Source organism: Silene latifolia, unplaced genomic scaffold (genome assembly GCF_048544455.1).
Source record: "Silene latifolia isolate original U9 population unplaced genomic scaffold, ASM4854445v1 scaffold_20.1, whole genome shotgun sequence".
Classification (NCBI taxonomy): domain Eukaryota; kingdom Viridiplantae; phylum Streptophyta; class Magnoliopsida; order Caryophyllales; family Caryophyllaceae; genus Silene; species Silene latifolia.
Genome location: NW_027413163.1, coordinates 10,216,218 through 10,228,111, shown reverse-complemented (window position 1 = coordinate 10,228,111; position 11,894 = coordinate 10,216,218). Strand labels below are relative to the sequence as shown.

Genomic DNA, 11,894 nt, shown 5'->3' with positions numbered 1-11,894 from the left:
TAATTATAATGTTAAAAAAAATACACATGGTAAAGATTTTAATGATTATAAAAAAGTACCAGCACTAATTTTCTTATCTTAAAAAAAAAAACAGAAGTCTTACAAAGCATTATTATGAGACAAAAACATTTATTTAGTAATCAAGCATCTACAATATCATATTTACAATTTCAATAACGTAATTTGAATTTAACATTTGAATAAAGAAGCTCAATTCATTATATGTGGTTACAATAATGAATAAGAATCCCGATTAAATTCAATACCGTCTCTATGGACAATTTATATTATTACGATATTGAACACTTAACATCTGTTGTTACGACCCGTGCATTTTTTTGCACGGGTGTAAAACTAGTAAGTAATAAGTAATTCAGGGCTATTGAGTAATTCAGGGCTATTGGCTAAATGAGTGAGTTAAATGGGTAACTGGAACGGTTAAGCGTCGATTTAATATATCAATTAACAGTCTAAGTTAGCGAAGGCAATCATTAAGATTATTTTATTGACTAATATATACAATTTAGGGGTATAACATATTTGTTAATTTTTGCGATAGTGTGTATATCAGTATATGACGGTAAAGCCGTCATAAGTTGATTTTTGCTATGATTTTATTGAAAATGGTACTGTTTTAGCTGTCGTAAAAAGTTTTTTACGACGATTTTGTTGAAAATGCGACGGTTTCAGTTGTCGTAATTTCCGTGTATTTTAGTAGCGATAAAATTTCAAAACGACAATTATATAACTTAGAAAATTGAAAGGACGTAAAATCTTCCTAAAATTATCATTCTTCAATATATTTACAGTCAAAATTTACAGTCAAAGTTTAGTAGCTTCAACTCGAAAACAAATGTAGAGAAAATAGGATTAAAGTGAGGAGTATTTTAAAATTGTATTTGACCAATAACCAAAAAAATGAAAAAAAAAAAAAAAAAAAAAGCAAAGCAAACGCGGAAGTTGCTTTAACATCATCATCCAAAACATTCTTTGAAATCTTTGGCCCATCACTTAACTTCTTTACTTTTTCTTTTCTCCACTCTCTTTTTTCTAACTCAAAAACTCATCAATTTAATTCTTAATTAATCTTAATAAATAAACAAATGAGTCAATCCATCCATATTTTGTTACAAAGTACACTACATACATTAATTAATACGGAATATACATTATACATAAAACATTAAATTTAATGTAAGTTGTCTCAAAAAAACATGCTTTTTTGGTAGACATACTCACATACACACACCATTGTGTGACCTTCCTCTTCATCTTCCTCTCATTTTCTCTCATAAATTTTCAACAACAACTACTACTACTAGCGAACTTGCAATTACCATAACCTCCCTTTCAATCTAAGTTTACCCTTTTTCTTTTTATTGTTACCCTAATAATAACTACTTTACTTCGACTTTTTCACATTTTTTCTCACTTTATTTCTTTATTTTTTTAAAAATTTGTTGCACATTGAACTAAGTGCTTCTCCATTTTTTGTTTTCTTGAAAATCCCACTTCTCCAAGTTAGTGAAATTTGTCATTTTTATAACATTCTTTAGTTTTCTTGGATATTTGAAATTTGTTTTGTGTGGATGAGTTCGTATGATTGGTGGATTTCATGTGAAACCAAGTAAATTTTGAAGGAACCAATGGATGTAAAAGCCAAGAAAATGGGAGTTTTAAATTGGGTTTTACTTCAATTTACCATTTTTGGATTTTTTACTGTCACTTGTGACGCTTTTGTATCAACTGAAGGTATGTAACTTCTGTTAGATCTTGGTTTGTTTTATTATATTTGGTTATATTTTTAGTAATCTTTGTTCTTAGATATAAATAGTTAGTGCTGAATTAAGTTTATAGTAGGAAAGACTGGATCTTTTTGCTTATTGTTTATGTTACGGATAGAAAAGGTAAACAAATGATTGAGACGGAGCGGACGAGTAAATTGTTACTGCCCACTTGAGTTTATTATAGGAAAGATTTGATCTTTTTGCATATTGGTTATGTTTTGAATTTGTAAGTTTACCCTGATGCAAAAAATGTGAAATTTGGTGATTAGTTTGGGCTCTTACTGCATTCAAAGAAGCTATATATGAAGACCCATATCTAGTTTTGGCTGATTGGAATGGTTTGGATCCAACTCCATGTGAATGGTCTGGGATTTCTTGTTCAATTGCTAGGGATCATGTTACTAAACTGTAAGTTAAATGATCTTTACTGCTTATTTACCTGTTTTGTAATTAATAATCATTTAAGTTTTGCATAAAAAAGTAATTAGTGAAGTTAATTCTGTTTTCAGGAACATTTCCGGGTTATCTTTGAAAGGATTTCTTGCTCCTGAATTGGGTCTCCTCACGAAATTGCAACAACTGTATGTTATAGGAGTACCTTCATATTTTTTAGTCATTTGTGTGAAACTGTGTGGTGAATTGGTAATAGTAGGGTTGATGTTGATATAATTGTTTGGTTATTCAACAGAATTCTTCATGGGAATGATTTGATTGGGACTATTCCTAAAGAAATTGGCCTATTGGGAAGCCTTCAAGTGTTGGATCTTGGAGACAATCAGTTAGCTGGACCGATTCCTCGTGAGATTGGAAATTTGACTAGCATTTTGAAAATGTATGGAAAATAATGCCGTCATTGTGCATGTTCATATTTCTGTCTTTTAGTTTGTTTGTCTGCGGTCAGTCCTTTACTGTTGCTCTTTCGATTGCAGTAACCTTCAGTCCAATGGGTTGACTGGAATTGTACCTCATGAGCTTAGCGAGTTGAAGAATCTTCAGGAGCTTCACTTGGATAGAAATAAACTCCAAGGAATTTTACCCGGTGCTTCCAATGCAAGCTTTACTTCGAATAATCACGGAATGTAAGCATCTCTTCTGTAGAAGTTTTAGCTTCTGGTGTTTCAGCGCTCCTGTTACAAAAAAAAACTAAATTAAAAGGCTGTTCTGAAAAGTTTCTCATTTTGGCTCGACAAATCTTTATGGTTGCTGAACTACAGTGGATTACTCCCTCCATTGCATTTACAGTATTACCGTTTGACTTTAGTGGTCAAACAATGTTGACTTTGGATGAATGGTCTAGCTTTTGGTATCTCACATTTACTGATTCCCGCGGGCAAGGACTAATGAAACAGAAGAAAAGGCCCTTGCTGATTGGTTGTTGTGGGATTGTAAGCAAGATAGTACTGTTCAATGTTCACCGCACAAGTAATTCATAGATTCTGAGAACAGTTCGTGCTAAAGTTATTTGGACAAATGTTCATATAAGCCTCGCTTAAATTAGTTTTGCAATCCTGTGGAGGCCTGTTTGGTTGAGCTTGGGTTGTGTGACCAATTTATCTTAGAAATCAGTCCTGGCAAACAAATTGGTTTACACCGTGTCAGTGTTGTTTCTGTTCAGAGAAAGTTTCAGATATATCTGGCAATGTAGTTTGCGTACGCTCTCTGCCCTGATACGGATGATATGGTCCAAATATTGACTAACCCAAACATTGAAACATGAGACATTCTCCGCTACTCTGTGAGGCCATGTTAACAAAACTAGACTCTAGCCTAGCCCATAAAACACCTACGAGTATTTATTTCGTGAAGTTATTATAGTTTACTTTTGACAAGATTCTTGCTATTGCAATGCTCAACTTTTGGCATTAGCCTCGCTCTTTTGCTAATATTTTGCAAGGTGCACTCATATTCAGGCGTGATTTTGGTCAGATTGCTTATCTTTGTTTGGGTTTTTTAGGTTTGCAGGCAACGGGAATGCTACAGGCTTTTGTCGCTCACCTCAATTGAAAGTTGCTGATTTCTCGTACAATTTTTTTATTGGTAGCATCCCAAAATGCTTGCAATATCTACCAAGGTAATGATAGATTGATATCTTTCTCATCCTTAGTCATACCTTATGCCATGTTACTCCTTTGTGAAGATTACTGTTTTTCATTAATGTATTGTTATTTGTAGATCAAGTTTTCAAGGGAACTGCCTTCAGGACAAGGATCCTAAACAGCGCAGCGGTGTGCAGTGTGGTATGCCACTAATACAACTTTTATTTATACTATTACTTTCTTTGTTTTATTTTATTCTATGAATCATTTATTTCTGACACTTCCTTGTGTTACTGATTACAGGAGCTGCCGTACCTGCCAAAACTCATCCAAACCCCAGTGCTAACACAAAGCATAAGCCTCCAGATAACGAAGCCAAGCATTCAAGTACATCAAAACCCGCGTGGCTTTTAGCTGTAGAAATCGTGACTGGAACCATGGTCGGTGTGCTGTTTATTACAGCACTAGTAACCGCGCTTAAAAGATGCAACAGTAAATCATCTGTTATTATTCCTTGGAAGAAATCAGGAAGTGACAAGGATCGTTTGGCAGTTTATATAGGTACTATTTTTGCTGTTTATTTTTGGCTAATGCTGATCAAGCATTTGTCGATGTACAAATATTTGTATGAGACTGTCTCATGGAAAATTTTCACGAGCCTGACCCATACAATGAACTTGTTATTCATTCATTTATTTTCCCTTTTGTTAATTTTTCCGGGTCAATGAGTATATGGGTAGATTCTTTAGTTAATTAGTTTGATGTCACATGTTACTATGGACCGTCCCTAAAACTTGTGAACTCCCTATTAAACAGATTCTCAGTTGTTGAGAGACATAGTAAGATTCAGCAGACAAGAGCTAGAAGTGGCATGCGAAGATTTTAGTAATATCATTGGAACGTCTTCGGATAGTATGATTTACAAAGGCACCATGAAAGGTGGATCTGAGATTGCAGTGATATCATTTTGTATCAAAGAAGAGCAATGGACTGGCTATCATGAGCTATATTTTCAGAGAGAGGTATTGCTTTATTCTTATTACTTCTTTTTCTTTACTAATAGCTGTGCGCCTGTGCTTTATGTTTATCTGGCTCATGCTTTAGGTGGCTGATTTAGCAAGATTAAATCACGAGAATGCTGCTAAACTGTTGGGTTACTGTCGAGAGGCGCCTCCCTTTTCAAGGATGCTAGTTTTTGAATATGCTTCTAACGGAACATTGTACGAACATTTGCATTGTAAGTAAAATTATACTCCCTCTTGCTTGGTTTAAACTTCTCATTCACTTTATTCGATCAAAGTTTTAATACCTGAACCATAAATATTTGATGAATAAAGAGTAATTATTAACTAAACTAATGGTACCAATGCTTCATGTGCTCCAGTAGCACAAAGAGACTATTTCAAGATGATCCATGATGAAAATTGTGTCGCAAATTTCAAGTAAAGAGTCCTACTTCGCTTAACAACAACAACATTACCCCAGTGCCTCAATGGCTCCCGCAAATTGCGGGGTAAGGGGGGTCGGATGTACGGAGCCTTACCCTTGTGTTAGAAACACAAAGAGGCTGTTTCCGAATGACCCAAGATGAAAAAAAAAAAATAATGTGACCCTAGAATTACATCGGTTTCCAAAGCCTTTAATAAACTCCTTATCTAATTAAATGAATAAACAAATTGAATAATGTGCAAAACACACTACTCAAGTGCAAGAAATTGCAGCCATGTTTGCAGATGGAGAAGGAAGCCAGCTATCGTGGAGACGACGTATGAAAATCATAATTGGAATTGCCCGTGGATTGAAGTATCTTCAGACAGAGCTTGACCCTCCGTTTACAATGTCCGAGCTCAATTCTAATGCAGTATATCTTAATGAAGATTATTCCCCCAAGGTATGCATTGAATCTGAATTATATTTAGGTTTTTCTTCTGATTGATTTTGTTGGTGGTCTAATTACTCGAGTTTTCTTCAGTTGATTGATTTTGAAAGCTGGAAGACAATTCTAGCAAGATCAGAGAAAAACTCATGTGCCATTGATAGCAATGGTGCTATTTGTGTCCTTCCAAATTCGATCGAGGCACGTCATCTTGACATAAATGGCAATGTTTATGCATTTGGAGTTCTTCTGCTGGAGATAGTCAGTGGCAGGCCACCCTTCTGTAAAGACACTGGAAGCTTAGTCGAGTGGGTATGTCGCTTCACCATTTTGGTTCTTCGAGACTAGCTATCCTAGCAGATACAATCATTGAGTAGTTGTCCTTATAGCCTACTAAATGACTACTTAGACAAAATTCAAAGCATAAGTAAATTAAAGTTAGGTCTCTGAGATCATCGGAGACCTCCCTGTATCTTATGGAGTATCAAGTAGGAGATCATTTGCCTTCTATTGAACTTTCATGGTTTGTGGTTTCAGGCTAAGGAATTCATTCAGGTACCAGATGAGATGCCTCGAATAGTAGATCCACAATTGAAGCATTTTGAACGGGAGGACCTTAAAGTTGTTTGCGAGGCAGCAAGTCAATGCCTTGTTGCTGATCCTCACAAGAGGCCATCAATGCCTGAATTGTGCACATTGCTAGAAACTAACATTGATCTCTCGATGTCGTCTGAGCTCAGATCGTCTTCTTTGGCATGGGCAGAACTAGCTCTCTCTACGTAACATTTGAAGCTAACATAGTGTAAATCAACTTCTATATAGTTCTGATACCCTTTTTTTCTTCTTTTTTTTGCGTGTTCTTGTCGGTGAAGATATGTAAAGGTTTTCCGCTTACCACTTTGGACAAAATATAGAAAGTTCAGCAGATGGAAAGAGTGCTTCTCTCATTGTACTATAGGAGTTACCGCTGTTTGCAGTTAAATGAAGAATTTTGTGCTCACTTTATAAGTGCACATTTTCGTTGTAATCACTGATTTGAGTTTCCCTTGTCTTTTTTCTAACAAGAAAATACAATCTTTTTTATCCCTATGTGATGAATAGTTACCGAATCTAAACAGTAAACATAGTAGTGTAGTATTAGTTACTGATACGTCCGAACTGATCAACACAATAACCTGGCTTAGTAGAACTTGATAACTATCCTGATAGCAACTCCATCCAAAATGGCGAAAAATAAAACTACACTCCAGTTAAATCAACGTGACATATAAAGGCCTTGATGAACCGGTTGAAACAGGGGACTTGGAAAGACCTAAGCATAACCCCAACCTGAAAATGATCCTCTACTGGTACCCTAAATAATCTATTTTGCATCGATCAACCTACGCCTGACCTGTATGCCAGGTCTAGCAGGAATTAGGCGTCAATGGAAAAGATCGGCGAATAGCAGAATTTGACTAAGACGGCTATTATCAAATATCAAGCACAGAATATACACGAAATGATCTATATTGAACCGATCAGCCAATGCTTGACCTGTATACTAGGTCTAAACTGAATTAGGTATCAACGGAAAAAGAGATGTGGAAAGTAGAATTTGACCAAGACGGACAGTTAACATGAGGCATAGGCATGCCTAGATGTGCTGAGGCTGCTAACCGGCTTTTATATACCCAGAACTAACTGCAAACAAATATTGTGCATAACTAAAATGTAACATTTAGATCTACGGAACAGAACTTCTGTATGATTCACAAAAATTGAATCGAGCCCATACGAAATACATGATCAAAAGTCTAGTCATTGTATCACAAAATCAAAATCAACAGTCTAGACAAGAAACGTGCATAGATTACACCGTCATGGACAGGAAAAAAATATAGATATCTGACAAAATTTCAAGGCAACACACAACCTCAATGCTTTGAGCGAGAGTAATGGTTGTCATTGGGATTTCTTTTCCCACTGAAAACAGCAAGGGCTTCTCTGACTGGTGGCCTGTTCGAGTTTTTCTTATCGGTGTGGTGAGTGAAGATGTTGCTGCTTGCGAAGAAATGATCATCATCATCCTAGTATTTTCATGAAAAACAGTTAATATAATTATCTTCAGAAAAAACAACAGAAGCAGTAAAATTCAATGATGTTAAACTAAAGACTCACCTTATTAGATTTCTTCTTAGTCTTCTGATTGAGGTACTTCTTTGGTATCTGATCTTCGCGTAAAATGGGGTTCTTAGACATAGCATCTCTTCCGCCTTGGGGCAAAGGCAGTGAAAACTGTACTCGACAATTAGTCGTGTTAGCAAGAACACAAGCGTGTTTTTTTTTTAAAATTAATGCTTCACATATTGTCGGCAATAGCACAAAACATCACCTTGCTATTGCAAGGTGAAAAGTCAAGAAAATATATCTTGAAAGAACTGTATTTATTATGAACCGATAGAAGATAAAATATGCGATATTTTTGGAAATTGGATCTAGATGAGATCCACAGACAAAACGCAAAATCTTATTTCAGACGGGCACTTTTCCCGTCTGAAATAAGACCGACAAAATGTTGCCATTTTTTAAGAAAATGTAAGCACTGAATCTACAAAATGTTACCACTAGAGGTGTCACTTTTTACCCTGAAAATAGTGGGAAAAATAATGGTAACATGTTATCAGAAAAATACAAACATTTTACTGTCAAATGATAACATGTTGTACGTCTTATTTCAGACCAAAAGCAATGGTCTGAAGCAAGACCCACTGCAGACAAAAATAGGCAAAATTTCACTGATCATTGGACTGTTCACTAATGGGTCCCGATCTGGGTCTGAACATTGTGGCCCATACAGATTTGGGCTGAATCTTGATTTAGGTTAGACCTCATGGATTTAAATCTGAAACCACAGTCATCCCTAGTTGTGACTAGCCTCGCCTTTGAACATGTCTTTATTCAGAATGCATGATTGACTACAGATAATAGTTAGTAATATTGTAATTTATATTACTGGGACAAATATATTCTTCAAAGAGAGCTAAAGAAGAAATGAATACAGCAACGAAAGTAGATTTTGAGACTTGAGAGAAAGCTCAATCAAAACTCAATGTACCTTTGTGCCTCGTAATGAAATTCTTGGCCTACGACCTGCAAGTACGACCCCATTCTCACCCACTGTAGCAGAGACCTTCCTTAAGGTACCACCATTGCCACACCTCGGACAAAATATCCGACCAACTTCAGCAGTTACATGATGGCAAGCATGACATTTGAGTACCCACCTATTTAAGTAAACAGAATCAGGGAAAACTTGTACCCAAACAACAAGCTTGAGAATAAAAAGATACTAATACAATAAAGTTTATGTTCCTGAGACTCGGTTAGAAATATCTAACACGAGTGCATATCCAAATGTCTAGCTCGGTTATTTTATACCAAAGAAAAATCATGTCTAAGTGTTTAAGTATCACGCATACGCGATATAATTTGAAGAGTTGGAGTAACATGGTAATTAACAACTACTAAGTTCCATGGGAACTTTCAGAGCCACAGGAGAAAGACTTGTTTATCTTGAAAAAGAGACTAATCACGAACTTTAGAAAACTTACAATAGGAAACAACATTGTAGAATGTAAATTGGCAGTATTACCTGTGTAACTCACGTATCTGCATTCCTCCTGGAGCCAGCAAACGTAGACCCATCTGTAGGATAACATTTTGCATAGCGAAATCGCCAGTGACACAAGCAACGCTTGAATCAGATAATGATCTCAGCATCCAACTCTGTTCACTTCCATCATCCTCCGCATATGAGGTATCAACACTTCCATTCTCTAAATGATCTAATTCTTTAGTACCATTCCCCAATTCATTATTATCTTCATCAATCCCTGAATGTACTTCAACGCCTTGGGTGTCAGAATTAGTAAGCTCGTCATGTTTTTCATTAGCCATCAACACATCTTCTTCAAGTCTCATTTGTTCCAAAATTGATGAGATCTCTTCACTTCCTGTTGCCTGAACAATGTTGCTCTTCTCAACAGGCACCTCCTGAGAAAGATGCATATCCTCCAAGGCACGATTAATACACTCAGCCTCCATGATAACTTCTCCTTCTGCAATCTCACTGTTATACTGATCACCATCGTCTTTCATTGATGCCTCAGAAATTTCACGGCGAGCCTGCCTTCTAAGAAATCTTCTATGGGTGCTTCGACTGACAGCAGGCCGAAATTCACCGGCATCATCATCGCATTGTCCTTGAGATGCATCAATCCCATCTGCCACCATCTTTTTACCATCAATTTTCACCTCTCTCTTTTTCGATTGATACCTCTTGTGCCTTCTAGTCTCATCAAGATCATTATGATCCACGGAAATCTCGCTATTGTTGCCAATAGAACCATCATGCATACTAGCACGGTCATCAGCAAGGGTATTCAAGTTCAGATCCTTTAAAGGAAGAATTCTAGAATTAGAATTAGAATTAGGGACGCTCTCTGCAAGACCTTCCAAAGCCTCCCACTCCTCAAGGTTGGGAACATTGTCACCCCAGCCTGGTAAATCCTTCTCCGGCAACCTCCTCACATTCAGCATATGGACAGGGGGAGGGCTGTCTCTAAGATGAGTAGTACCATGAAATTGAGCCTCTAATGTGTATGTAAGAGCAATGAGCTTAAGATCAACATCGGACAGAGTCTGCAAATCACCAGTAGCCCTCGCAAAGCTGATAACTGTCCAAAATTATATAAACTGTCAGTTAACAAATCATAATCTGTGATCTTTTACTTACAATGACTAAATATATACAACATTAGTGTTATCAAGATGGCATGCGTAGAGCTAACAAAACTTTATTCAACCTAAACCATGTGAAACCCAGACTAATAGAACCCTAAGATCTTGTGAACTTAAACCGAAGCGAGGCTGATCGATGACAAATACAACCAGGATCTGTCTCAACCAAACTTAAACAGTGATCAACTGGAGACCACCTGTCAAATTGTGACTCAATAATAACCCGGCCTGATAGATGACCCGGCAATGAATTAGCTTAATAATGATCCAATGAAGTCTACTTAACTTTTAACTAAAGAGCAAAATAAATGCTCCAAGAGATAGCATAAACATGAAATCATCTATCTAAACTTGAAAATCCACAATTAAATGTCTACTAGTAATCTCAAATGAATACATAGGTCGTCCAATAATGACCCAATGCTCTGATCCACCCCAACCCAAACCCAAAAGACCAACAGGATGATATTCACCCAACACAACTCGAAAACGACCCCGGTTAACCTGACCTGAAAAAAAAGCTGCATAACACCTATTGCCAGCTCCAGCCACACCCATACCCACAGTTCCGTATCTCAAATGAACTAGAGTTTATCCTCCACATTAAATCATACAATTCCACCTCAATGCTTCCATATTCAAGCATATAACTAAACACTAGACAGACATTAAAACTACCAAACACCAACATTCAACAAAAAGCTCCACATTTATCAATCAAATGCATACAAAATAGGCCAAAAACATTAAAATAACAAAAACCCACCATAAATACTAGCTTAAAATCAATCATAACAACAAAAAATGCAGAAATCAAACAGAACATACACACAATCAGGCCTTTTTTTAAAGGGATTCAGCTAAAGATTACACATTTCTTCTTCAGAATAAATAATACTAGCTTAAAAATCCTAATTTAACCTAAAAAATAACAAAAAAATGCAGAAATGAAAACCTTTTTTAAGGGATTCGGGTGAAGGTTCCATGGTTTGAATAGAAAAAGGGAGGAAAGACATTCGATGACGAGAAGTAGGATCACGAATTTCATTAAGAACTTCATTAACAGACACAAATTTATCAGCAAAAGTATGAAGTTTTTCTCCTCCTTGAATAATTGCATTTGCATCAACAATTGCAACAGCTATACCCTTTGAAGAATTGCATGATTCGAGGAGTTTTGTGGTTGTTGATGATGGATTTATAGGAGGTTTAGATGGGTTTTGCTTCACTATGTTGGACCAACATGATTGGGGATTAGGGTTTTCGGATTGGGGTTCCATTTTTGATTGATTGGAGGAAGAGGATGATGTGTTGCTTTACTTTACTGGAGAATGGAGAGATGTTTGTCTGATAAACCCTAATTTTTGGGTTTACGGTTTGAGGGTTTGTGAAAGTGAATTACTGGAGCATGTC

At 36.3% G+C, this 11,894-nt stretch overlaps 2 protein-coding genes across 2 annotated transcripts; one reads left to right on the top strand and one right to left on the bottom strand.

The window, feature by feature from the left end:
* Window positions 1-1,171: 1,171 nt before the first annotated feature.
* Window positions 1,172-6,726, top strand: LOC141638419 (putative LRR receptor-like serine/threonine-protein kinase At1g63430). The gene is made up of 13 exons (XM_074447827.1): window positions 1,172-1,752; window positions 2,057-2,195; window positions 2,297-2,368; window positions 2,476-2,619; window positions 2,717-2,866; window positions 3,742-3,858; window positions 3,960-4,024; window positions 4,127-4,384; window positions 4,640-4,845; window positions 4,928-5,060; window positions 5,545-5,714; window positions 5,796-6,011; window positions 6,237-6,726. The coding sequence occupies exons 1-13, from the start codon at window positions 1,647-1,649 to the stop codon at window positions 6,480-6,482; spliced, it is 2,022 nt and encodes a 673-aa protein (XP_074303928.1). The 5' UTR covers window positions 1,172-1,646; the 3' UTR covers window positions 6,483-6,726.
* A 669-nt stretch (window positions 6,727-7,395) lies between these two features.
* On the bottom strand, window positions 7,396-11,894 carry LOC141638217 (RNA-binding NOB1-like protein). Its single transcript, XM_074447630.1, has 5 exons — window positions 11,437-11,894; window positions 9,334-10,417; window positions 8,797-8,965; window positions 7,860-7,976; window positions 7,396-7,768 (listed from the first exon to the last, which is right to left on the bottom strand). The coding sequence occupies exons 1-5, from the start codon at window positions 11,759-11,761 to the stop codon at window positions 7,616-7,618; spliced, it is 1,848 nt and encodes a 615-aa protein (XP_074303731.1). The 5' UTR covers window positions 11,762-11,894; the 3' UTR covers window positions 7,396-7,615.